The sequence below is a fragment of the Penicillium concentricum genome (genome assembly GCF_028827145.1).
Source record: "Penicillium concentricum strain IBT 3081 chromosome Unknown utg000001l_segment0_segment0, whole genome shotgun sequence".
NCBI lineage: Eukaryota > Fungi > Ascomycota > Eurotiomycetes > Eurotiales > Aspergillaceae > Penicillium > Penicillium concentricum.
The window spans coordinates 1677221-1703609 of record NW_026622754.1 but is presented as its reverse complement, the minus strand read 5'-3'; the positions used below and the strand labels follow the sequence as shown (position 1 = coordinate 1703609).

Sequence of the window (26389 nt, the reverse complement as noted above, 5' to 3'; positions counted from 1 at the left end):
GATTATGATACTTACGAATCAATAACAAACCGAGACATAATGTCCAGCAGCACTTGAAGGGTTACAAAGTCCTAACTTAAGGATAGGTTGGAACAAGGGTTATTGTCAAAAAGACATCATCTTTCACTCATCTCTATAGACCATTCGTAACAGCATAGATAAATCAGACCCTAAGATCAAAGAGTCTACTACATCATATCTCCATCTCTCATCTTTTTTCCCCTCCAAAGATTAGACGGGGGGGGCGCCATGGCTGCTTTTTGGGACCCCTCCCTCCAAACCTCCAGGGTCAGAAATGGCCAATACATAAAGAGGTCCAGCAAAATATCCGACGGAAGTGAAAATATGGGGAGAGAGTGTGTGCATAAGAACTGCAAGACTAAAGAGGTAAAGAAATAAGTGTGGACCCCCGAAAAAACGCCAGCCGGATGCCACTCTGCATGGAGTCCCCAAACAACCGTGTTGTGACCTACACGGGGAGATCACTAAAAAAGGGGGCAGGCAGAAACAAGTTGGAAATCACATAACAGAGAAAAGTTCAGTTTTCAACATCAAGGTCATGGTGTTTTTATTTTGCAACAGCAGAGCTCAAGACTTGTGTGCGGAAGAAGGCACCCTTGGTCTTCTCGATGACTTGCTGGTAGACCGACTGAGGGGGGTGGTTCATGATGACAGTGCCCTCCTTGTAATCGATCTTGGCGTCAACCCGGGTATCGCGAATAAGGTTGACAATCCACTTCTCACCCTCGTCCTGGTTCAGACCGAGGCGAGCGGAAAGGTCGCTGGAAAGAAAAAAAACACCGTTAGTCTAGTTTTCGTATCAATTTTCCAATATAAAAACTTACTTGATGTCAATACGCTGGTGAATCTTGCAGTAGCTCTCGGAGATGAGGTGACGAGCAGCGTCGACGAAAGCATCGGCGGCCGAGACAAGGAAGAAATCGCTGCGGAGCACATCCTCTGCCTCGCCGAGCTTCTTCTGTGCTTCCTCGAAATCGAAATCGACGTAAAGGGCCTTGACGAAATCGGTGACGGGGTCGGTGTACTCGTAGTCCTCCTGGCGAACAACACGGATCAGATCCTTCAATTGCTTCTGGTAGACACCGGAGTGCTTGTGGGGACGGCTGCGGTTGGTGATAACAGCGGCGGCAAGGTACCGCAAAACCCAAGGGCAGCTGGTCTGGATGGTGTTGATGTAGGCGGGTGAGAAGAAGAGGTCGGTGAGGACGTCGCGGGCGGGGTCGTGGTTGAAGAAGGGGAACAGCGACCAGTGGATGAGCCACGAGCGGTTGGTGAGCTGAGCCAGGGGGTTGTTGAACAGGCGAGTCTCAATTGAGTCCTTGACCTTCTGAACCTCCTCCATAGCACCCTCCCAGTTGGTGGTCAGGATCTCTGATGCGAGCTTACCCCATGTGGCGGCGGCAACCTTGTCGTTGTCGGTAGACAGAACACGGAACTGGTAAAGCAGCTCAGCGGCATTTCCATAGCTGCCGCAGCTGTACTGGAACCGTCCGTAGTCGTGGAGAGAGTTGACCATCTCGTTGGTGACACCGTGCTGCTCCTCGAGGAACCGCAAGTTGGCGGCCTTATCGCTTCGCAGGTTACCGACGACCTCCTCATCCTGCAGCAATTCGGAAATCTTCTCGCTCTGATCCTGGTAGTGCTGTAGCTTGGCCAGAACCTCCTCGCGCTTCTTCACAAACTCTTCGGGAATGGTGTCGGAGTCGTTGATCTCCTGCCACAAGTTGGCGACGTAGTCGGTCATGTTGGTGTGCTTGAGGAGCTCGTACTTCGCCCGGGTGATTTCCTTGTCCTCCTCATCGCCGGTAGCGCTGAATTCGAGCAGGGGGAAGACCAGGTGACGGTCGAGGTACGGGATGAGTCGGGGGAGCAAATCATGCTGGGAGGCGATCTCCTCGGCGTGAGCAGCAGCGCCGCTGAGCAAATTCTCAGCGGTAGGGGGGCGTTGTCTGCCATATTTAATCTCAAAAGATGGCAGAAGGGGGTTAAAGGTCTAGAGGGGGATAACAAAGGCCAACCGCGATCAATGGAGAATTTGCAGATTGTGCGGGCGTCGGTGGCCCTAAACCCTTTTTGGAAGTGGGTGTTGAGAAGCGGTGGCAGAAAATCTGAGCAGAGGAGCATCAGATGTCGCTCTCCGATCTCCCCAGCCCTCTACCTTGATATCCGCATCTTCTCCAACCAGGTCTATTTTTTCGGTCCTTTAGAACCCGAGAAATGGCGTCTCTTCTACACTCGGGCCCATCCTCGGCTATGCGAAAGCAGGCCACGACCACTCTTCGCGTCAATTCTGCACAGTCCGTGGCTTCCGTTCAGACATGTAGTTCATTTTCCACATTATGTCCTCAGGCGAGGTTGAAAGCTTCACGTAAGTTACTTATTGTTCACTTTCATCTTGATTTTTCGATCTCCTAGGGCCTACAAGAGCAAGGCCGAACCCTCGGGTCTTGCATATCTTGTAACCAACAGACAAGAAAGAAGAGAGAAAGAAAGAAAAAAACACGCATCTAACCGTGTTGGTTTCGCGTCGATGGAGAAAAGAGCGCATGGCTAACCCTTTACCTCAGATCGTCCTCAATTCACTCCCCCTACTCTCCCTACCCGCCAAAGCCGTACCTTCCTCGCTCATCTCGGCCGTCAAGCGCAAGCCCTGAAACAACAATCTACCGCCTCATCCGCGATCCCCACCCCAGCCAAATCAGACAAGAACCCCAGTCCACCCCTGCAGCTCACCAACCTCCCCTATTTCGTCCGTCGCACTGCTTCCAATCAGCTGCCTGTCTACGTCGTCACAAAGGCCGGCGGCACCAAGCAACTCACCAAGCTCCAGAAGACCGAAGGCGATCTGGAGGCGCTCCGCAACGACCTAGCTGCTGCTCTGGGTGTTGTTGACGGAAACAAGCCTAACCCGGATGTTGCTCTCAACCGACTCACTGGCCACATCATTGTCAAGGTATGTTCGCTTCTACGGTGCAATTGATTATCACGCAATAGAAACTGATATCTTAATACAGGGCTGGCGCAAACCCGAGATTGTGAACTTCCTCCAGGAGCGGAAATTCTAAATGCTTTCTTCTCTAATACCTCAATCTTATCTCACAAACCTGCGGTTGAAGAGCTAATCGGAATCTTTCAATTGGCCCAAGATTCACCCTCAAAAAGCATTATTCATACCCCCCTACTGCGAGGGGTATGCTAGATCATACCTATCGGAGAGATCAAGAATCAAATCACGTCGAAAACAAGGGAGGAGAAAGAAAGAAACGAACGCTCACGGTGGTCCCTGATGTGGATGGGTAATATCTATTTCCTTGATCTCTCTCTCCTCTTCCCTCGGTGCATACCTTAATCTCGTTGCGGGTTGTTTTTCTTCCCCCTTTTTTTCTTTTCTTTTCCTTTGGTGTTCGTGTCTTATCTATCCGGTCGTGTCTTCTGGCGTGCACCTGCTTTTGTTTCGTTTTTGTTCTCTTGCCTTTCTCTCTACCTGTAACACTTTCAATATGTACATTTTGGATGACTCGATGGGTGCTAGGGCTTTTACATTGAATGACCACATGCATTTCCATATAGGAAACTTGTAACAGTACGCAGTATGTATGCTTATATCTACAATTGGAAAGTATGCCAGTGTAGGCCACAGGCAGACCTGTTTAAAGCTTTTAATTTCCAAATTACTTTGGCGAGTGGACGGAATTGAGGACTTGCGTGCCCTATTACTGCCAGATACTTCAACGTGGCTGGGTTCAACTACAAGTATGTGGTAAGCCGGTAGTTTAATATTTACGAAATTAGACAGAAGCAATGATCAATTGGTCATGATGCAAGTATCTCTCGATTTACGTCGAGGGTATTTTGAGCATTGTACACCGAAGCAGAACAGAACGCTATCTCACGAGAACAAAAATAAAAGCCCCATCACCCACCAGCGCCCAAAAGTTAAGAATAGAAAGACTGACAGTCGACATGAGTACTAATGACATGAGAGAAAATCAAGATTGTCGTATATGCTAAGTGGGAGAGGATCCGATTCCTCCCAGGCGGGACTGGTACGAAAGCCAACCTGTCACCAGCGCATTGGAGGTTCATGCAGATATCATTTACTCCGCCAACCGAGCATATGTGAGGAGCTGGCGAACAACACCACCGTCAATGTTGGGTAGGAGCAGTGCACCTAGCAGGCTTTCTTTTCTAGGAAGGATTCCGGATGGGATGTTAAGAGGTGTGTTGTCGACTTGCTTTGACTTTTCGGCGAGTCGGCGTAGAATACCCAGTCCTCTGTTGACAATCGAGCTGAAGGCATACGCATCGGCTTCGGCCTGACTTCTTTGCCGCATGTTGATTTGTGGGATACGTTCTGTACACAGTGCGCAAGAAAGTCGCAGGAGATGGACAGCGAATCCGTCGGCTGACTCAAGCCATGCTTTGGCAAGAGAGCCATCGGCGAATGTAGTGAGGACATCGGCCGACAAAAGACCTTGCATCAAGAACACTTTCCGTGCATCCACGACAGCCATGGGCTTTTTATCGGGGACACAGGAGATGGCAAGCCCAAACGCGCGAGTTAACAACTCCGGCTGGGGAAGTGTAGACCCATCGCCAGAGAAGATGGCTTTGAAGTAAGTTCGGTTCGGGTCATCTCTAGCCAACATTTTGGCAAGCCCGTCAACAGCAGCTGGGGTGTATCGATCAACCGAAGAGTTGAATGTAGTGAACATCACTTTTCCGGAGGGTGATGTGGGTTCGGGTTCGGGCGAGAACGCCAACAGGAAAATCAACAGATTTAGTGCCTCATCCTTGCCGGGAATTTGAACAACATGCGCCAAGTTACTCAGCAAGATCACTGCATCCTTCATAAAGTCTAACGTGTTGTGGCTTGTCCGCAGGAACATCTTGCGAGTTCCCATGTAACGGAAGACGGCGGAAAACAGCTGAGCGACAGGAGGAACACCAAGAGGTAAGAAGTTCGTCTCGCTGAACGAGAAATTGCGCAGGATAGTGGTGATACAGATGAGTCGATCGACGGCCCGGTCTAGTTCGTACTCAATACTTCCAAATTCGGAAACCTCTGCAAGCGATGTGTTTTCAGTCTGGCAGTCTCGTGTGACTTCATCATAAGAACGGAGAAGCATAGTATCTGACTCTTCCAAGGTGTGCTGTGCTAGAAGGTCGACCTGGTCTTCAGCACAGTCGACCAGGCTCTCTACCAAGTCATCGCAATTCTCCAATGATATCTGAACAGATGGTTCACCAGAGAGTGTGGTGAGGGTATCCAAGGCAACCCGGATCTCGGCATAGATCCCGGACTTGAGCGCCATTGTTAGCGCGTGGATATCAACAACTCCTAGTTCTGCAAAGCCTGGAACGTCTGGCTTGAGCCTTGAGATATCCTCGCCAATCTGGTACATCTCATCAACAATAATGGGCCCGTGGAAACGACTTCCTGTCAGAACCATCGGTTTGAAGGTTTCTTCAATAGGTCGTTTTACTAGCTGCTCTGGCTTTTGTTCTGGTTGTCCTGGCTGCTGTTGTCCCGGAATAGGCGTAGCACCCTTTGCAGATTGCGGGGAAGGAGCTGCGAATTGTGCGGCAGCGGCGTCAGTGGGCGGGACCGGTGGTTGCGATACCCTCGAGATGCTTGGCCGATGTCCGGCCTGAGCTGGTCTGCTTTGGCTTCGCGCGTGTGTCGGCGTAGCAAATCCATTCACTGGATTCCCTGGGGCATTATTATGAAGTGGTGTGTTATTCTGGGGGGACTGTGCCATTGCTTGAGCTTGCTCAAAGCCTGGATTAGGTTTCACCGAAGGAGAGTTAAATTGACTAGGCTGACGCGGTATCCCGCCTTGCTGCTGCTGGGTTTGATGTTGTTGTTGCTGCTGCTGCTGCATCTGGTCCGCCATTTGTTTTTGTTGAGAGCTAATGAAAGCTTGTTCGTAAGGACCCAAGTTCCTTGAGTGGTGAGCTTGAATCTCCTGGGCGGCCATAGGGTATTGCATCTGGGGGAATTGCAGCTGATGTGCAACTGCTGGCCACATATTTGTTGCTGTGACCTTTTTTGATCCTCCCATCTTCATCACGGTGGCGTAAAGCTGAACGAGGTTGATCGGACGACCACTGACAATGGGATTTGGGTCCATGGGAAGATTCTGGCTCATCATGAATTTCTGCAATGAGCGCAAGAATCCTTCCGGATTACTGGGTTTCGGCATGTTCGACTGCATGTTCGGTGGCATTTGTCTCATTCCTCCCATAGGCTGCTGAGGATTGGCCATCGGGTTCATGCCCCCTTGAGCCTGCCGTCCAGCCATTGCAGGATTGGAATTCATCCGTGTCTGTTGTTGCATAGCATGCAGCCGCTGTTGTTGATTCGCTAAAGCTTGATGGTAGCCCTGGGGTACTTGTTGCATGCCATTGAACTGCGGGGCCTGCATCGAGGGTTGGGGTGCTCCCGATGTCATTCCACCAAACTGCTGTGCCTGCATAAAGTTGGCATTCTGGGGCGTATTCACGCGACTGCCGTGATCTGACTGCGACGGAGACATTTGGGTTCCAGGGTGCGGACCAGCGGGCGAGAAGGGGCTCGGAGAAGCCGTTCCCATACGAGCGCTTTGTTGATCAAAATCCTGCATAATAGGCGACTGCGTTACATTCGGAGAGGCTCCTTGCTGAAGATGCTGATACGGCGTTGGGTGTTGGGGAAATTGCGGATTGCCATTGGCCGATCCTTGATAACCTGGAAATGGTTGGTGAGGGGTCTGGGATCGCGACCCCGTCACGCCGCCCGGTGCTGGCCTTGGTGACATGGGCATGCCATCTTCTGGTCGCGCTCGCTTGGACGGAATCACTTGGTTTGGATTGTGGAAGCCTGGGGAAGCGTTCCGCGGCACGCCATTATTGAACATGCGCTGGAATTGAGATGGATCCTGGGGGGTCGGGGAGCCATGAAGGAAAGCAGTAGAGGGATCTATAGTAGATGGATGAAAGGCGCCATTATCCTGGCCAGGAATATTCGAGGCGTCGGCAAGCCAGGCATTCATGTCGAGCGGTTTTGCCAACCCATCTACCTATGACGAGTCAGCATGTGAACCTTGGCTGCATCGCTAAAATTTGTAAAGATGTCATATAGGCAAGCAAGTATAGGGTTTAGTCCAATGATAGAAGGTGTGGACGCGTCGGGGGTGAGATGTTTGGAGTCGCGCGCAGACCCGGTCGCGACACTTCAAAGAGAAGGTGGGGAGGGATGGCATAGGAAATATTGGAGATAATTTGGGGGGTAATGAGGGGAGGGAATGAGGTACATACCGATAAGGCTGAAGTGACTTAAATTCCGCTTTTTTTAAACGGATGATTGAAGCCGGGTCCCGGAATTGGCAGATGGGGGGATATGAAGGGGGACAGAGGTTGGCCAGGTGAGGTCACGTGGTGTGATAGCCTAAGGCAACAAACCCACGGAGGCAAAGGACGTTAAAGAGAATGGGGGGAAGGGGGAAAGGTAGGAGGCTGGGGTAGAGCTAGAGAGTTAGCAAATCATGAACAAGGAAGGTGTCACTCTTGATCTCCAAAGAGCCAAGATAATAATAATAGAGGCTCCTCCAGCAACCAGGGACAAATGGGTTACAGAACCAGGCAGATAAAAAAAAAGGAAGAGGGTGCGTGGCCACAACCAAATAATATCACAGGTAAATAATAATGAGCACCCCTAAAAAAAAAGCAAAGCAATCATATAGAGATGGCGTACCTATCAGTTCACAAGATCCGGTCAGTTAGGGATGAAAGGGGAAGTGGAGAGAAGAGAAGGGAAAATTGAGGTCAGAGCTTTTTTTGCACAGTGTAAACCTCCCACTTGTGTTACTAGGTTGTTTCTCTCTCTTTTAGAGAGTCTCTGCTTGTTTGGTTTTCAGGGTCTTTTGATTCTTTTTCTCTCTTTCTGGGAGTTTCTCTCTTTTTTTCCCCTTCTGTTAGTTTGGATTTCCCATTAGTTTTCGTTATCCCGTTCCGAGGTGTTGCCAGCCTCAACCTACATATGGAAGAGACTGACCACACACGGAGGAAAATAATGGATAATGTTAGGGAACAGAGGAAATATGAAGGAAATCTCTTTCTGAGAGAAAATTCCCATAAAACCCCCATCTTCCCCTCGGATTTTGTAAACCATCTAAACGATGATCCATTCCAACCGTCTGCTCAGGTGGCCGAGTCAGGTTAGATCATATACTCCAACCCGATTTAGTTGAGGTTAGCAGCCACCAAATGATAAATTTCAAAGGGGAAAATTGCCATGGAAAATGGAGTCTTTACAGACTGAAATCTTGGGGGAAGGGGAAAAGAAATAATATGGAAAGAAAAAAAAAAGATCTAGAGCCGTGACGGTGACCAGTGGGCGGTTCTCCTTATATAAAGCTCGGGCTAGCGTCTGATAATCACATCGATGCGCGCCCAATCCTCCGAAGTCACCAAAAATTCGAGGTCAACAGTGGATTGATCTGGGTTTCCTAGTGAGCCCCGTGCAAGGATCCGACTCGATCCGCATGGGAAATCATGACGGCTTTGGTGCCTGTCCCACCTACCGTCGTCCCGGCCTACTCCACCGCTAGAGATGATTGGATCAGCTTTTCTTCATTTCCCTTCTGTAGGACTTTTGAGGGCTAGAGGTCACGGCTAACACCAGTGGGATACTCGTAACTGTCTCAGAACCCTTTGCGCAGGTCCAATATGATATTCTCCTTGAACCTGATCAGGTGTCTAGGCAACATTCTTCGTGCATCATCTTACATATATCACTATACGAAACGAATACCCCAGGCAAATGAGTCTGAGATACTCGTCATTGGCTCCTGGGTTCCATATTCCGTAGCAGCCGCTAGCGTCTGACCATACAACATACAAGATATATTTGGATTGATACACTCACCTGAGCATGATTGGTGTATATTTAATCGAGGAAAGATACAGGGGGAAATGATGATCAGAACTATCCAGACTTTCCCGATGTTCTGTGCAAGTTGTCTCATTGTTCTGGAGATTATTGCATTGCAAGTTGACGGGCGCTTAATTTGATAGTGTTACCGTATCGGCTATTGCCACAATCTTCTACTAGTAACCTTAGAATAAGGAAGTCAACAGAATGCACAACGTAATGTAGAAAATAATCAGCAGTAGAATTTATAATAATATATCTTTCGTGGCCCTAAACAGATTCACTTCCAATGAACTTAACTGTTGAAGTGGTTGACATCACGTGATGGATAAGCTTCCCGGGCCCATAGCATCGAAAGCTCCAGATGGCTCAACTCCGAGCCCTTCACACAGCGCGTCATTCACCAACCATCTTCAAAGCACATCACATCTCTTTCCATTTCCAGCGGATAGATATTCCATCCTTTCTCATCTTGCTCGCTGTCTAAAGTATCCACCATGGGAGACGTTGCCGTGGAGAACCCGGCGAACAACGTCACGCCTCTTACCAAGCCAGGTGCGCTTGACGCCCTCGCCAACTTGGATTCCCTCGATGGCACAGGGGCGGATGGAAACGATGAATATGCTACCCTCAAGAGGCTACAAAGACATCTCGAGTATGTCTGACCATGTTTGTTGGATGAAGTAATCTGTACTGATGTCGAACACAGGTATATCCAACTGCAGGAGGAATACATCAAGGATGAGCAGAGGTATGCACCTTAGATTCTGTCATTGAAGATTTACATCAGTGCCTAACTACCATCGTTCAATACAGGAGCTTGAAGCGAGAGCTAGTTCGGGCACAAGAAGAGATCAAGCGCATACAGAGTGTGCCATTGGTCATCGGACAGTTTATGGAGGCAATCGATCAAAAGTATGCATTTCCGTGTCTGAACCCCTAAGTGAGATGTCATTTTGCTAACTCATATATCTCTAGCACCGGCATTGTGCAAAGCTCGACCGGTTCTAATTACGTCGTCCGTATCCTCTCCACTCTCGACCGCGAGAAGCTGAAGCCCTCATCCTCGGTCGCCCTTCACCGTCACTCCAATGCCCTTGTCGATATTCTTCCTCCCGAGGCTGACTCCTCTATTGCGATGCTGGGTGAGAACGAGAAGCCCGATGTGACGTACGCAGATGTCGGTGGTTTGGATATGCAGAAACAGGAGATTCGGGAGGCCGTCGAACTCCCTTTGACACATTTTGAACTCTACAAGCAAATCGGTGGGTAGTGGTGGAGTTCCATTGCGGCTGATTGCACTGCTAACAATTTGCAGGTATTGACCCTCCCCGTGGTGTCTTGCTCTATGGCCCCCCCGGAACCGGAAAGACCATGTTGGTGAAAGCCGTGGCCAATAGCACAACCGCCAGCTTCATTCGTGTCAACGGATCAGAGTTTGTACAGAAGTATCTAGGAGAGGGACCTCGTATGGTCCGTGACGTTTTCCGCATGGCTCGTGAGAACTCCCCAGCCATTATCTTCATTGACGAAATCGATGCCATTGCCACGAAGCGTTTCGATGCCCAGACTGGTGCCGATCGTGAGGTTCAGCGTATCCTGCTGGAGTTGCTGAACCAGATGGACGGTTTCGAACAAACCAGCAACGTCAAGGTCATCATGGCCACCAACCGAGCCGACACCCTGGACCCGGCTTTGCTGCGTCCTGGTCGTCTGGACCGAAAGATCGAGTTCCCGAACCTGCGTGATCGACGTGAGCGCCGATTGATCTTCACAACCATTGCAGCACGCATGTCACTGTCCCCCGAGGTCGACCTCGACGCCCTGATCGTGCGCAACGATCCATTGTCTGGTGCTGTCATTGCTGCTATCATGCAAGAGGCTGGTCTGCGGGCCGTCCGCAAGAACCGTTACAATATTATCCAATCCGACCTTGAAGATGCTTATGCCGTCCAGGTCAAGACTGGACAGGATGATGACCGGTACGTTTCTTATTTCCTTTTTGGGTTTTTCTATATCACTAATTGGTTTCTTGCAGTCCTGACTTCTACCGGTAAATGCTTGAGTCTCTCGGGAAAGTGGGTATGAATGACAAAAGCTTGGTGTCCCTCACTAGTTGTATCATCAATAATATGCAGGCGCCATGTGTCACAATGTTCGGATGATTTGATCATATAATGTTCATTCGACCTTTTCGATTGTAGATGTAGATATATATTGTAGGTTGGCTGGCAGCACCCTGCCCATATACCACTTGCTCGAATATGTGTCTCGAATCGGCATTCTGTTAGATCCATATATGTTTTCCTGCCATTCTTCTGTGTCATCACCGATGTGGTTTCAATGATCTACTATATAGTGTCGGTCTTGGATGCGGATGACCTGGACGTCACGATATATATCCACCTACAGTCACAAGAATTTATAAAAAGCATACAGTAGACCATAAAGTCTGCCACTGTATTACTTGGATCAATGAACAAAACACTTACAGATATAGAAAACAAGGCTACCCAGAAACAATTCCAAAGTTAGAGGCTTGACTCGCATAGTTCAAGCATCACTAGTCGATCCATTTGCCAAAATTCCGGATCGTAGCGACGTGGACAAAGCCAAACCAGCAAAGAAAACCCACCAAGTATACAGAAGACGACGCCGTCTCGCCGTTGCTGGTTATATATTGTAGCCGATACTTGCACGTGGAGGTCAATAGAAATGGCGAATGTCAAGACACGTGCCCGATAGGGTCACAGAGCTCAGCATCGTCATGTTTCCCTGCGTACGTACATCGAGGATTGCACACCGATATAGGTATGCATGTCGGTCACCGATGGTGGCACTATAGACCCCGAGAAGTATACGAAGTACTATATGAGAAGATTATTGTATCCCTCTAATTGTCATTCTCCCTTTTACTTGAATATGCTAGGTGAGCTGTTTGTCATTCTTCCTTTTACTTCAATATGCCTAGATGAGCGCGGTAATCTAGAATCTCCAACACCCAACATCCCTTCGGGTCAAGCCAAGCACACCAAGGCCCATTCTATACTACAATGTATGTTGCGTGGTATTCACTCATTGAACTTTGCAGTAAGGTATCATTTAGTATTATTGGAAACGCGCTCCCTTGAAAGATACTAAGCGGAGTATTTGCTGGACAGTTTCGGTCGCCGGGCTAGATGGAATGGACTAACAGACACATGCTTTAAAGCGTACAATGATACCCCGTAAACACCTAAAACTCTATGACGTACTACAGCAGGGCATGATACCTTCCTGTAGAACAATAACATCATGAGCGTAGCCCTTTGCCACATGAATAATCCTGGAGCTGCCAGGTACACGGGAGGGGTGTTCTCCGACCAGTCCGACCATTCCGTCAATGGCGCTAACCACGCCCAGGCACCAGGCCAAAGCGCTTTCCCCTGCCCAGGTCCGATCTTGTAGTATAGTATGGAGAATAGTAATATAGTAAGTAAAATGAGAAACATGAAATATTCCTATAGTGGAATCCTCCGGGGGCTGGTGCCTGAGAATCCATGTCATGAGGCCCATCGCTCAAAAGGGGTTAGTGTGACCCGGTTCCGTCATCGTCCTCTCTCCAGCCTCCACTCTTCCCCCATCTGCCCTTATCTCCTCTCTCCTCTCTTACATCCAGGTCTCTCTCTCATTTACACCAAACATCTACAATTTTCTTTTTTCATCTTAAATGATGAAGTCACTCACTCTCCTAACAGCTTCGGCGCTGTTGGGCAGTGCTGCCGCTGAGGTTCACAAGCTCAAGCTCAACAAGGTCCCTCTGTCCGAGCAACTGGTATGATCATTGATATTGTCCTAATAATACCGAGCTAATCGATTAATAGAACACACACAACATTGATGCTCATGTGCACAACCTGGGCCAGAAGTACATGGGAATTCGTCCTGAGAAGCACCAGGACCTGTTCCACGACACTGGCTTTAACCCTGCCAGTGGCCATGACGTTCTGGTTGATAACTTCCTGAATGCTCAGTGTACGATAACACCCTAGAAAATTTAGGTTCTAAGAGATGATGGCTGACTTTTCCAGACTTCTCCGAGATCTCAATCGGTAACCCACCCCAGACCTTCAAGGTTGTCCTTGACACTGGTAGCTCCAACCTGTGGGTTCCCTCTTCGCAGTGCAGCTCTATCGCCTGCTTCCTTCACACCAAATATGACTCGTCTGCTTCAAGCACATATGAGAAGAATGGCACCGAGTTCGAGATTCGCTATGGATCTGGTAGCCTGAGCGGCTTCGTGTCTAGAGACACACTCCAGATTGGTGACTTGAAGATCAAGGGACAGGACTTCGCTGAAGCTACCAACGAGCCTGGTCTGGCTTTTGCCTTCGGTCGCTTTGATGGTATTCTCGGCCTCGGCTATGATACCATCTCCGTGAACAAGATGGTCCCTCCCTTCTATCACATGATCAACCAGAAGCTCGTCGATGAGCCTGTGTTTGCTTTCTACCTTGGCGATGCCAACAAGGAGGGCGACGACTCTGAGGCTACTTTCGGTGGCATCAACGAGAACCACTTTACTGGCGAGCTGATCAAGATCCCTCTCCGTCGCAAGGCGTACTGGGAGGTCGAGCTGAACTCCATTGCCCTCGGTAACAACGTTGCTGAGCTTGAGAACACCGGTGTCATTCTGGATACCGGTACCTCCCTCATTGCCCTGCCCTCCACCATGGCCGAACTTCTGTAAGTTGATTTCTTTTCGTTTGTTTTTATAACCTCTTTGCTGACTCATTCCACAGGAACAAGGAGATCGGTGCCACCAAGGGCTTCACTGGTCAGTACAGTGTCGAGTGCGACAAGCGCGACTCGTTGCCCGACCTCACCTTCACCCTGGGCGGCCACAAGTTCACTATTGGCCCCCACGACTACATCCTGGAGGTCCAGGGCTCATGCATCAGCAGCTTCATGGGCATGGACTTCCCCGAGCCCGTGGGTCCCCTGGCTATCTTGGGTGATGCCTTCCTGCGCCGCTGGTACAGTGTCTATGATGTCGGTAACAACGCCGTCGGTTTGGCCAAGGCCAAATAAATTCCCTAATGCTCGATGGCCCGGTGAGCTGTGAATCTCAAAGAACCAGGTGACGCCAAGAGATTGCTTCGTATATACATGTGGCTTCTGGGTTTTACGTATGGTTTCATAGCGCACTTCATTCGCCCATTGCTAGTAGCATGTTGAATAGGGTTTTTGTTTTTTTCTCTTGCTGGCACAGCCCCATGAGGCATGTCGTTCATTGGTACTGCGAATTGATATTTTTATTGGCTGGGATCTACTTATTACATTTGACCTTTTTATTGAATCAAACTTCTCTCATACCTAATTAGTGGCTATAGTATGTCAAGCTGGATTCGGCAAATTCCCAGATGTACGAACTTGAATGGTAATTGGCTGGAGCTTATGCTGGTTAAGGTGCAGGTACCTAAAACATCAATCCAACAGTCGAGTTTCTAATATAGTCAAAGCATGTGAGACTGAGAATAGAAATAAAATAAGGGTATTTGATCAAGCCATTATATCAGACCATGTCGAAAAACATAAGATACTTGAACAAAAGTAGATCTAACCTCAAACAGTAAGTGAAGATACCGGTTTTTAAGTACCGGTATGACATAAGCGGAAATAGCTCTCAACCCAGATCGAGTGAGTCCCCGCACAACTTCAATGAGCTTCCCTGTTCTTTGATCGCAACCCGCATTCCTCTTTCAACTTTCTCCGACTTCTCAAACTCAACCAAAATCTCCCCGCCTGGTGTGTGACTCGCCTCTTATCTCCGCGCCAGGTCGTGCTAGGCGCACGGATTTCTTTTCCCATTCGCGCCTTGTGGCGATTTCTCATTGCGCTGCCTAAACCACCATTCGCACCTACTTATCCCACTGAACCACCTTGGACCACTGAGTCATAGGCTGAAATACTACCACCAAAACCCGAGATCATCCAGTTCTACACGCGTTGCGTGTCGGTGATGGCTTCGTAGCCGGAATCGCACGCGATCACTCCATTCGACCCACACGTCCTTGACGCGCGCCGTCAACAAACCAAGGGCACTGAATATATTTGGGAAGAACGTCAGGACAGGAACTCGGCTTTAGTGCATTCCATCGCCTGGGGGCGAACGAAGAGCAACCATGCTTCTCCGTCTGCCCACCAGCCTACATTACCCGATCACCGTGACCACGTTGCTTAAGCAGCCGGGCGACACGGTTGAGAAGGATGAGGCTTTGTTTTGGTATGACTATGTGACTACCGTCACCGAGGGTGATGGACTGGGGAATATCGTCGAGGTGAAGCGTAGGTACCCGACTAAATTTGAATCGACTGTTGATGGAGAGGTTCTTAAATGGAAAATCCAGAGTGGAGACGTTATTGATGAACCGTAAGAATATTGATCCTTGTCGTTTTACTGTCGAATGTTGTCTAATTTGTTGCTAGGGTCAATGTTGTCGAAATCGATGAGCCTTGCGCGCACGAGATCCAGTTTGGAGGACTTTGCGCCGAGTGCGGGAAGGACATGACTGAGTATGTATAAGTCCCTCCGTGGGAAATGCGCTTTTTCTAACCGTCTATCTCGTGAACAGATCTACATACAACACGGAAATCACTGACTCCATGCGCGCTCCAATCTCCATGGCCCATGACAACGTCACACTTACGGTCAGCGAACGGGAAGCAACCAGAGTCGAAGAAGATGCGAAGCGCCGGCTACTTGCATCGAGGCGTTTGACGCTGGTGGTGGATCTTGATCAAACTATCATCCACGCTACTGTTGATCCGACAGTGGGGGAATGGAGAGAAGACAAGCAAAATCCAAACCACGATGCTGTGAAGGATGTGCGACAATTTCAATTAATTGACGATGGTCCTGGGATGCGTGGATGTTGGTACTACATCAAGCTGCGGCCAGGACTGGAGGAATTCTTGCAAAACGTGGCTGAGATTTATGAGTTGCACATCTACACCATGGGTACTCGTGCTTATGCCCAACATATTGTTGATATCATTGACCCCACCCGCAAGCTGTTCGGAGACCGAATTCTTAGTCGTGACGAGAGCGGAAGTTTGACGGTCAAGGACCTGCAACGGCTGTTCCCAGTGGACACAAAGATGGTTGTAATCATTGACGATCGTGGTGATATCTGGAGGTGGAGTCCCAATCTTATTAAGGTCTCGCCTTATGACTTCTTCGTCGGAATTGGTGACATCAATTCAAGTTTCCTCCCAAAGAAGGAAGACATTGGAGCGAATAAGCCGCAGATCGAAGCAAAGGCCCCAGAGAAGACCAAAGAACATCATGTCAATGGTAAGACGCAAGAGGGGACCGAGATCTCCGCATTAGAACAACTGGTGACCATGGGTGGAGACAGCCCAAGACTCCTCCAGGAACAGGCTGATGCACAAGAAGAGACAATATTGCATCAAGTGGAGGATCGACCTTTGTTACAGAAGCAAAAGGAATTGGAGGCAGAGGATACCGCTGGAACCAGTGATGCGTCTAGCGTCGAAGAGACCCAGGAACCTGCGAAACATCGCCATCACCTACTCGAGGATCACGATCAAGAACTCTTCCAGCTGCAAAACCGACTCGAACAAGTACATCTTCAATTCTATGATGAATATGATAAGAGGCGGACTCTCGCTCTTGGGGGTCGGGTGGCAGCTCTAAGGGGTGAGAAGGTTCACTCGAGAGATAAGGACGTGGATCTCAAATTGGTCCCCGACGTCAAGGACATCATGCCGCAGATCAAACGGCGTATCCTTGGAGGAGTAGTTTTGGTATTTTCAGGTGTTCTTCCTCTGGGCATAGACTTCCAAAATGCAGACATTTCCCTGTGGGCGAAGAGCTTCGGTGTGACGATCTCATCACGGGTAAATGCCCGCACAACTCATCTCGTGGCTGGCCGCAATCGCACCGCCAAGGTGAGAGAAGCCACTCGCTATCCCAATATCAAGATCGTGACGACTCAATGGCTTGTCGACGCGTTGGTTCAGTGGAGACATGTGGACGAAGAACCATACCTCCTCCCACTTCACCCAGACGACCGAGGCGACCCTCTGACCCCAAGTGAGCTTGAACTTGAGACCTCCATGCTCTCATCCACAGACGATGATATAACAGGGTCCCAATGGACCCAAGAAGATGACGCCGAAGACATTTTCAAGTCATCCGGTCTGGACGAGACATCACCGATCGGGTATGATGCCGACGAGCAAGCCGCCGTGCACGACGAACTGAAGGACTTCCTGGGCAGCGATGACGAAAGTGAAAGCGATACCGAGTCCTTATTAGACGAATCATCCACAGGAGGCAAGAAGCGTAAACGCAATGAAGAAACCGAAAGTGGCACTGACGAAGAAGAGTCTGGAGACGACGACGGAGACGACCATGACAAGCAAGGCTCTCGGCTCTCCCAACGAATTAAACGCTCCTACCAGCGCAATACCAAACTGCGAGAAATCACATCGGCTCCTGCCTCTGGAAGTGACCAGATTTCCCCAGCCCTTCCAAAAACACCCGTGGAAGGAGTGTCTGACACCGAAACAGCAGGAACTAGCGGCCCAAAGGCCGACTATCCTGACCCAGATGACGATGACGACGAGCTGGAACGGGAGATGCTTGCTGCATTTGAGGGCGGAGGTTACGATTCTCAAGCAGAGGCAGATACTGCAGCTGAGAAGGGATAAAAGCACTCAATTTGAGTTGCTCTTATGTTTCAGATTCTCTTTGTGTGCGGCAATACGCTCTTGGCACAGCGACGGCGTTTATTAGGTCCATTTGATTCTTTGTCACTTCTAGGGCCTTGTGTCTTGGTGTTTTGTAGTTCTCAGGAATTTGTGTGTATCTGAGAATCGCTATTTGTACAATTCAATTCGATATATCCATGAACTTGAGATTCCTAAGATCTATGCCTAGGATAAAATAACAGCTAAGTATAAATACAACGGAAGGAAATCTCATAAGTAAAAAAAAAATCAATGCTAGATCGCTTTCAACGCCATAGATGCAAAAAAGTGGTATCACAAAAATCAATCATAAACATCCCGATTAACTTGCCACGACATAATCATCATCCAAAGGTAGAAAATAGTATTAACAAGCTCAAGCGCAAAGGCAGTTTTCCAACAATTGCCTATAAACCCCAGTTAGTCCCCAATACCATATGAAAGGATGTAAAAAATAACTCACAAATAGTACTCTGCGTCAACCAAGCCAAAGTATTAATATTATTCCCCCAAGACTTATTATCCTCCACATAAATCTTGCAATTATCATTCACATTCCCGACAACCCCATACAGCTGTAGTGAAGTCTCAATCAGACCCGTCAACCACAGCACGAGGAGAATAAAGCTGCCGATGATGATAATCCCCGGCAAGAGGAAGTGTCGCGACGCAAGGACCAGAATGAGGAATATGAAGAGCACGCCCAGAGCGCTGCTGACAACCATGTAAGGGAAGAGCCTGGATCATCGTTAGTATATCACATCTTATATTGGATAGCTAATCTGACGGGGAATGTGGGGGGTGGATTAGGGGAATGCGCCCTAGTCCACATAGTATAGATATAATTATAGATATTGTCACTTACCATGGTGTCCCAAGATGCATTTGCGTTTGCACGGCCATGAACCACCCGAAGATTCCAAGACATGTCGCTGAGCATGAGAGCACGACCATGATCCAGATGTTGAGTTGAAGTTCGGGCCAGTGGTAGCGACGGCGCGCTTCGTGGCGCTTGCGGACTGCCATTGGATTGTTTGTGGGATGTTATGGAGATTTGGAGGATTGTTTTGAATTGTGTTTTGCGATGGGTGATGGCGCTCGATTGCGACTGTGGAGTGGGTGTGCCCTTTATACTATCCAGGTGGTGTTGTATACCCGACGCAAAGTTGGAGGCCCTATGTTTTGTTTGCAGGGTTGGGATCGAATTGGGGATATGGCCAGATCGTGAGTCAAGTCCGAAGGGATTGGTAGAATCCTATGGTTTCTGGTATCGGTGATTGGGACAGCGCATTGGGCGCCCTTGAGCGCTGAAGGCCCTGGGAGAATGGAGTCGGTGCGACGTGGATATTTACAATTGCGCATAAATCTCCGACTAAATGAATGAAAATGCCAACATGTACAGAGTAAAGAAAGAAGAAAAAATGTAAGAAAAAAAACAAAAGGCCGGGGAGGGGGAATTTAGGAAATTGAGGTGGCAGGGGATTTAGTGTCTTTCAATCTGACAGTTCGCATTTGATCTACAGAGTACTGAAACCTCTCTCTAAAATCTCTTCTATCCCTTAACTCCTTTATCCAGAATTTATAGAAGAGTGTCACCCAATGCACTACGCACCAGTGAACATCCCGCTCGAATAGTCTCCGATGCACCCCCGGACTCCAAACTAGGGTTCACCTCGACCAAGTCCATCGCAATCAGATTTCCCGTCTCATGTACAGCTTCACAAATGAAATCTCCCTCACGCAGTGTCAACCCACCACGGACTGGAGTACCGGTACTAGGTGCCCACTGAGGATCCAGCGCATCGACATCGAAGGACAAGTGAATGGGAGTGTCGTTACCGATGTGAGCGAGAGCCATTTCGACAACGCGACCGATACCATGACTAGCAGAGGAGAAATTAGCACGAAGATCATTAACACACCCAGGAAAAGCGAAAACTGAAACATACCGGTCGATATCGTGCATACTGAATGCCTTGATACCATTCTCCCGCAAGATCTTCTTCTCCCCGCGATCGACATCGCGCAGTCCGATATAGACAATCTTCTGCGTGCTCACAATATGCTCATCCTGCATCCAGCCAAAGATATCTTTCTTCTCCTCCCGGGCCAGCCGGGTCAGGAACGCCATAGGCATACCGTGGATATTTCCACTGCCACTTGTTTCGGGGACATTGATATCGGCGTGAGCGTCGACCCAGATCACGGCCATTTCACGGCCCAGTCGCTCGCGGATTGCCTTTGCTGTGCCGGAGACGGAGCCGATGGCGATGGAGTGGTCGCCGCCAAGAGTGAGGACGAACTTTCCGTCCTTGGCGTAGTCGTAGACTTGTGAGCTGAGCTTTTCGGTCACGGCGCTGACGGCTCGTGGCTTCTTCATGCCTCGGTGGTCGGGGTCTTCGGTGGGGATGTCATTCTCGTAGTAGTGGACTGTGTTGTCGTGGTGGACTTCGTAGTCGAGATCCTCGCTGAGTTGGGTCAGAAGTCCTGATTCGATGAGGGCCATTGGGGCCGCTTCGACACCCTTCTTGCACTGTTGGGGTGTGTTAGTGTGATTCGTGATCTATAGCTTCAGCTCCACAGGGAGGTCTTACCTGGCCGCCATTGAAACCAACGGCAACAACGCCGAGTTGGTGAGGGTGTGAGAGGAACCTTGAAGTAATGGTTGAAGGCTGCGTCATTGTGTGTGTAGATAATTGTTCTATGACTTTTTGAAATTGAAAGTAAGGAAGTAAGGAAGAGAGAGCGAGCTATTGAGGTGTTGAGCTATCAAGATCAAGATAAGATAAAGATAAGAAAGGTCAAGATGTCAATGAATTTCGAAGAAGAGAGAAATACAGGATAACTTGTCCTTTTAAATATCTCATAATTGTCTCAAACTATCTTTCACATTAGCCCGAGTTCAACCGGGGCGGTGCTTTCATTCCTTACGCAATGTCCGCGAAGTCGCTAAAAACTGCTTTTAGCGATCAAAGTGACTCCGCCGGATCTCCATCACTTCCGTTAAGTACAGGTTGAGGAGAGCTCCCCCCTTTAGGGCCATTCGGTGTCCCACAAACATTCAGCTTTGACCTGTTACAGTGGAGGACAGACCGGGAAGTTCTGTAATTCATTTCCGGGCTTTTATCCATGAGGTGGTATCGGAGGTCCGGGAGAGGGTTGGAAAATAAATTTGACAGTCTTGGCCATCGTGAAAAGAGGGTATCATTGATGCCGTAGAATACATTTTATGCTATACTATACAAGCTATCCCAGAATTAACTCCCGGAGAATCTCCTCTGCTTTAGGAGCCTCCACACGGCCCTTTTCACCAGTCCGCATCATTTGTCCCACGAACCAGCCTAGTTTACCTAGCTGATTCTTGCTGCGGATCTGTTCGACCATCTGCGGGTTCATGGCAATGACCGACTCTGCCAGCGCTAGATATTCCTCCCGCGACAGCGGCCGCAGTAGAAGATTTTCCTCCTCTAGTAGTTGCGGCACTGGTCGATGGTCCCCGTCAAAGATGGTGGCCAGCACCTGTTTGGCTGTGGGGCCGGTGATACGTTTCCGCTGTAGGTGGTCGATGAGATGGGCCAAGGATCTGGCTGGGACGATCTCTGGGTCCCATGCCCGGTCTGCTTTGGCCAAAAGACCTCCCAGCTCGTGCAAAACCCAGTTGCTTGCCACCCGTGCGAGACTGGCGCGTGTTTTATCGTCTTGGTCTACTTGAAGAGTGCGGAGGATATCCACCACATCGTGATAGTACTCGAGTCGGGCTCCGTTGTCCAGCTCGATGAGTGGTTTGGCATCTTCGATTGGAAGACTAAACTCGGATCCGACGAGCAGTGTGAGAAGTGCATCTGGGGCTGTCGGAATAGAGTCTCTGAGACTAGAGAGCAGGTCCTCTCCAATGACCAGAGGTGGAATATCAGGATCAGGCATGTAGCGGTAGTCGACCGAGCCCTCTTTGCCGCGAAGTCTGCGAGTTTCAGTGCTACCGATCGTCCACCCACGTGTCTCTCCTTCGATGACACCGCCACTCTCGAGAACCTCGATCTGACGATTCTTCTCAGCAATGATGGCATCCTCTACCGCCTTGAAGCTGCTGAGGTTCTTAATCTCCGTACGCTGACCCAACCCGCTGATCCCGTCGTACTGATATTTCCCGGGTTCTTCGCCTCGGCGTCGGACCGAGACGTTGACGTCTGCACGAAGACCGCCCATCTCCATTCCCGTAGTCACAGCACCACATGATTGTACAATGGCTTGTAGTTTCCGAACGCATGCTGCAGCCGTTGCCGGAGTGTGGATTTGCGGCATAGTGATGATTTCAATAAGGGGGTGGGACACACGGTTGAAGTCAAGAAGTTGTGTCGTGGGCGGGTATTCCTGGGATTTGGCTGTGTCCTGCTCTAACTGCAGTTGTTTGATGTCAATACGAACCCGTTCACCGTCTTCCGGAGCGATTCCATCATAGTCGAATAGCTCAACATAGCCATTTCGTGCGAAGGGTTCTAGAGCAGGTAAGTATGGTTTACGTTTGAAGAGGAACGAGAACTTACCATAGTATTGTGTGATTTGATACCCCGCCGGTTGATCCTGGTAAAAGTAATGTTTCCGATCAAACCGACTGACTGGTTGTATCTCACAATTCAGTGCAATAGCAGCGCGGAGAGCTGGTAGAAGTGTTGCGATTTGGAATGCCTGTCTCAGATCAGTCCTGGCCCTATTTCACAGCATTGTACACTATAACACTAACCGGTTGGCTACCCGGGAACGCCAGATCGAACAAGGCGACATTGGAATTGGGAGTATCACTTGTCGATGTTGCTGCCCCTATTCAATTTATGAGAAGATGACTCGTATTCTCCGTAAAGGCGTACTGACGGGAAAATAGTTTGGTCTCTGTATCCAATTGCGCGTGGATCTCCACGCCCACTGTCAGTTCCCATTCTTCCCTCGAAGCCTCTGCTGTTTCCTTGCGTTGCCTTTTGTGTGACCGAAGCGATTTAGCTTCCTGCTTGAGTTGTTTGCGAAGGGGAACGCGATCTGCGGAGGCCGGCGGTTGGAGATAGCGATTTGGCGCGGAGGAGAATGGAGCTTTAGGGAACAAACGGGGTGACCGAGTCAAGCGTCGAACGCAAAGAGAGCGGATCGTACCGCTGCCAATCCATGACCGAAGCATAGAGAGATTGGACTCGGGTGAGAGTGTTGAGTCTTGAAAGACGTGAATTTGCGGGAGCTCGGGGGACTTGGCGATCTGCAGATCATTGGACTTCAGTCTATGTACTATGGACTACATACCAAACACCATTTTCATCAAACACAATATCTAGAAATAATGGATCTTTTGTATGACTTTAGAAGGCGCTTCAATTCGTGCATTAATCATTTAATTCATCAATCATTAAAACTGGTTCCCGGTGACCTCATGCTTAGTCGTGTTTGATCGCTTTATCCCTTTCCTTCACACGAGCACCGAATTCAATAAACATCCGCTCTACCTCATTCACCTGCTCTTTCTCTTGTGTCTTCCACTCATCTGATTGGATTCGATCCGGTGCCGAGCAGAAGTCCGTGTCCGCCCATCCACCCAAGTACAGTAGCCAACCGCCGGCTGATTTCCTGATAGGAAACAAATTCTTCGGCTTGACTTAAAATCCAACACCTTTGACGTACAATGATCCGATATAGTCGAGCAATTCATGCTTCATCTGAAGTAATGAGTCAAGATCGAGGACCGGCTCGTTGACATGCTGCCAAAGTGGTGTCCAGTAGACCTTTGGCGAGCTTAGCACAAGGACACCGGACTTGAAATCGGCGCTTATGATACGAGGGTGGCCGATCGGGGAGGGAATCTGAGAAATAAATGATAGGACAGAGAACTCACGATGTAGTGCAGCAAAGCTATCTGGATGGAACTAGAGGAACATCATCAGGGATTGATCAATTGGGATAGGTGGTAAGGCAATAAGCGACTAACCTCGCAATCCATCCAATTTTCGTATTTTGTGCCTAGATTTGCTGATTTCCTAACAGACCGTCCATTTTTTTGCGTCAAGGGAACGCCGAGACGTGAATTCATGGGGGCGTTGGGCCAGGGGCTTTCGCGGTCGTGGACGATGCGGTGGTTTGGCCATGCCCAGCGGCTGCTGATCTGTAGTGGGTGTCTTTCCCATTGCAGTGACAATGAAGAAGTGTAGGGCGATAGACAAGGGATGGTGAGCGAATGATATCTGCTTGGGGTTGGGATTGGATTATCGGGGGATGCGGGTGTGCTTTATGCATGATATATCTCTTTTGACCAATCGGAATCCCATCCCCCATTTGCAAAGCACAATATCATGAGCTGAGTAGCCTACATATGATGGAATAACTTCCAAAGCTTCAAATAATAAACATAGGACGTTGTTGATAGGCGTATATAGTCTAGTGTTCAAAACAGACTCTCATACTATCCATGGATGTACTATTCACTCTTATCACCAGGGTGTGAGATAGATCTCAAAAAATCGAGATATGAACTGGAAGATCATTATAATAATTATACTAAGAGCATCAGAAGCCGTAGAAACAGGCTAATTAGTGGAAGTTTCCGGAGTTCGGACAAATCGTTAACCAGGCATATCTTCCTCAGCTATATATCTACTTGAACTTTCTGTTAGGCCTATATGCAATTGACATAAAAGCTATTCCTCAGAGAAGAAATAGTTTCATGTAATTGAACACTAGTATACAACTGCAGTATCAGATCCAGCCACGGTACTTTCGACGATAGCTAACTCGACTCTGTTAGACCCGGAAATCATTATCCTCCGTTTTCTCTCGTTATTAGAGGGATCGACGACATCACTACTAAGTTAGGTTGGCACTTTTACCATAGTATAATCATGTTCTTCCCGATCACCTCAAATCCACTAGTGAACTCACCCTATCACCCTAATACTAGACTCAATAGGGGTCACCAATCGCTGTATCGTCGTGCAAGTTAAATAGATCAGGATATATTCACTCGGTCCAGCTCTCCCTTAGTTGGAGGCTTAAGAAATCCTCGTTATTAGTGACGTTCACTTTAACGCCGGGTCCATCCACGATGATATTAATTAGATTATATTAATCATTATAATACGCCTCCCGCTCCGGGGTATTGTCTAAATCCTATAGATCATAATTGTGGTAGGGACGGTGTAATCGAAAATGCGAGAATGCAAAAGGGCTTTTCTGTATAATGATTGGCTTTACATCTGTAAGGACTATCTCGCCAATGTCGTTGGTCAAACCGTAGGTGATCTTCATCGTAACCGTAAGATATTGTGTCCGAGCCATCTCAACCGGACCTCCTCGATACACACTAATGTATGGCGTCCCGGGGCTGTAAGAAGTAAAAGTGTCGATGATCTTGAAAAGGGAATTTGGGCTTCCACATATCTTACATTCACTTAGATTTCGCAACGAGTGGAGGCGAAGGCGTGCGAAAACTTTTACTACCTAGGAGCAGCAGAAATACAAGGGGCCTGGTTGCGATGTCATTTCACTAGGGGCGCCTAATCGCGGTATAATCGTGCCAAGCCGAACAGTGGGGGATAGTAAATTGTAAAGATGAGGTATCTTTTGTACAACTCCATATATATAACCATATAGTCATAAGCTTTATTTCCTTAACCATCAAACTGAGAGGAAATATATATGTGACAAAATACTTGACACCTTCTAAAAGCGGCCGTAGGAAAACCCCAGGAAAACCTCAGGAAAACCCGATATAGCTGCAATATGTAGCGCGTCGCCACGAGGATGCATACAATGTTGTATACTGTATGTATAACATGCATAGAGTAATTGAAAAGTGTTATTTTAAACTCAATGGTAATTAAATTATAAAAATATGAATCTTTTCTATCTAGAGTATTGGAGTACTGAGTAATGGATTGATCATACCCATCTCTTCTATCTCAACTCCAGTACTCTACTCCCTACTCCCATACACTCAACTCCATATACATTCTTGACCTTTATGCATGAAATATGGTAGATAAGTGTTATAGAGCGTACTGCCCACAATGCTGCATCACATTCCCCCGCTCTAGACCGCCAGATGCAAGGAAGATCGACCAGCGCATAACTGCATGTACATATTTCCAACTTCGTTCAGATACATATTATGACAAGGTCTGATTTGTCCTACTTTGGTCTTTAGAATGCTCACGGCAATTCCTCACCATTTTCCTATTTCTTTTCGAAGAGACGCCCTAGAGGGATACAAGGAACCTCCTTGCACTATCCTCATTGGTCGATCTAAATAAAGCCAGCGCTTCTAATTTGCTTCAGATTGTCCCGAACTGCCTGTGACGAATTGCAAGTCTCCATTTCGACAGGCATAACACGTTGGGCTCGTTTTCACCAGCTGACAACCTATTTCCAACTTTGGATTGGGGGCTGACGTTTTTTCTATAACTGAGGATTTCATATTCCCTTTTAACATGGGGAATGTCTGAGAGAATTCGTGGGGAAATTTGGAGATTATTTTTGTCCCTGGATTCCACCTTTTGACAACTCGATCTGAGACCTGGAATTCCATCCCCCCTGGGATATGGTCCCTATACTCCTAATTCCACTGCACTGTTCATTTCATGTTTCACGTTTTCTTTTCTGCGGGCATGCCCTTGGATATTTTATTTGAGGTATGAATCCGGGTATTGATTCCGAACTTCTCCGATC

The 26389-nt window shown here is 48.5% G+C and overlaps 9 protein-coding genes across 9 annotated transcripts; 4 read left to right on the top strand and 5 right to left on the bottom strand.

Moving 5' to 3' along the window:
• Window positions 1-319: 319 nt before the first annotated feature.
• On the bottom strand, window positions 320-1969 carry N7517_000646 (eukaryotic translation initiation factor 3 subunit E; the record flags this gene model as incomplete). The annotated part of the gene is made up of 2 exons (XM_056718376.1): window positions 320-782; window positions 846-1969. Coding segments are annotated over 2 exons (1338 nt in total), but the record flags the coding sequence as incomplete, so codon positions are not given.
• Window positions 1970-2238: 269 nt separating this feature from the next.
• Window positions 2239-3086, top strand: N7517_000645 (mitochondrial 54S ribosomal protein mL49; the record flags this gene model as incomplete). The annotated part of the gene is made up of 3 exons (XM_056718375.1): window positions 2239-2389; window positions 2589-2974; window positions 3036-3086. The coding sequence occupies 3 exons, from the start codon at window positions 2239-2241 to the stop codon at window positions 3084-3086; spliced, it is 588 nt and encodes a 195-aa protein (XP_056582510.1).
• A 1032-nt stretch (window positions 3087-4118) lies between these two features.
• On the bottom strand, window positions 4119-7055 carry N7517_000644 (putative ARID/BRIGHT domain protein (SWI1); the record flags this gene model as incomplete). The annotated part of the gene is made up of 1 exon (XM_056718374.1): window positions 4119-7055. One exon carries the CDS (start codon window positions 7053-7055, stop codon window positions 4119-4121), a length of 2937 nt encoding a protein of 978 aa, XP_056582509.1.
• Window positions 7056-9432: 2377 nt separating this feature from the next.
• rpt3 (proteasome regulatory particle base subunit RPT3) lies at window positions 9433-10992 on the top strand (the record flags this gene model as incomplete). The annotated part of the gene is made up of 6 exons (XM_056718373.1): window positions 9433-9590; window positions 9645-9686; window positions 9752-9850; window positions 9914-10200; window positions 10254-10917; window positions 10974-10992. 6 exons carry the CDS (start codon window positions 9433-9435, stop codon window positions 10990-10992), a joined length of 1269 nt encoding a protein of 422 aa, XP_056582508.1.
• Window positions 10993-12644: 1652 nt separating this feature from the next.
• Window positions 12645-14005, top strand: N7517_000642 (Peptidase A1; the record flags this gene model as incomplete). The annotated part of the gene is made up of 4 exons (XM_056718372.1): window positions 12645-12749; window positions 12799-12949; window positions 13006-13660; window positions 13717-14005. The coding sequence occupies 4 exons, from the start codon at window positions 12645-12647 to the stop codon at window positions 14003-14005; spliced, it is 1200 nt and encodes a 399-aa protein (XP_056582507.1).
• Window positions 14006-15099: 1094 nt separating this feature from the next.
• On the top strand, window positions 15100-17653 carry fcpA (protein-serine/threonine phosphatase; the record flags this gene model as incomplete). Its single annotated transcript, XM_056718371.1, has 3 exons — window positions 15100-15347; window positions 15404-15490; window positions 15550-17653. 3 exons carry the CDS (start codon window positions 15100-15102, stop codon window positions 17651-17653), a joined length of 2439 nt encoding a protein of 812 aa, XP_056582506.1.
• A 342-nt stretch (window positions 17654-17995) lies between these two features.
• On the bottom strand, window positions 17996-18718 carry N7517_000640 (uncharacterized protein; the record flags this gene model as incomplete). The annotated part of the gene is made up of 3 exons (XM_056718370.1): window positions 17996-18099; window positions 18156-18430; window positions 18558-18718. 3 exons carry the CDS (start codon window positions 18716-18718, stop codon window positions 17996-17998), a joined length of 540 nt encoding a protein of 179 aa, XP_056582505.1.
• Window positions 18719-19271: 553 nt separating this feature from the next.
• Window positions 19272-20373, bottom strand: N7517_000639 (arginase; the record flags this gene model as incomplete). Its single annotated transcript, XM_056718369.1, has 3 exons — window positions 19272-19575; window positions 19642-20225; window positions 20287-20373. 3 exons carry the CDS (start codon window positions 20371-20373, stop codon window positions 19272-19274), a joined length of 975 nt encoding a protein of 324 aa, XP_056582504.1.
• A 565-nt stretch (window positions 20374-20938) lies between these two features.
• Window positions 20939-23669, bottom strand: N7517_000638 (glutamyl-tRNA(Gln) amidotransferase subunit PET112; the record flags this gene model as incomplete). The annotated part of the gene is made up of 7 exons (XM_056718368.1): window positions 20939-22188; window positions 22237-22378; window positions 22434-22510; window positions 22562-22934; window positions 23179-23299; window positions 23354-23595; window positions 23658-23669. The coding sequence occupies 7 exons, from the start codon at window positions 23667-23669 to the stop codon at window positions 20939-20941; spliced, it is 2217 nt and encodes a 738-aa protein (XP_056582503.1).
• Window positions 23670-26389: the final 2720 nt, after the last annotated feature.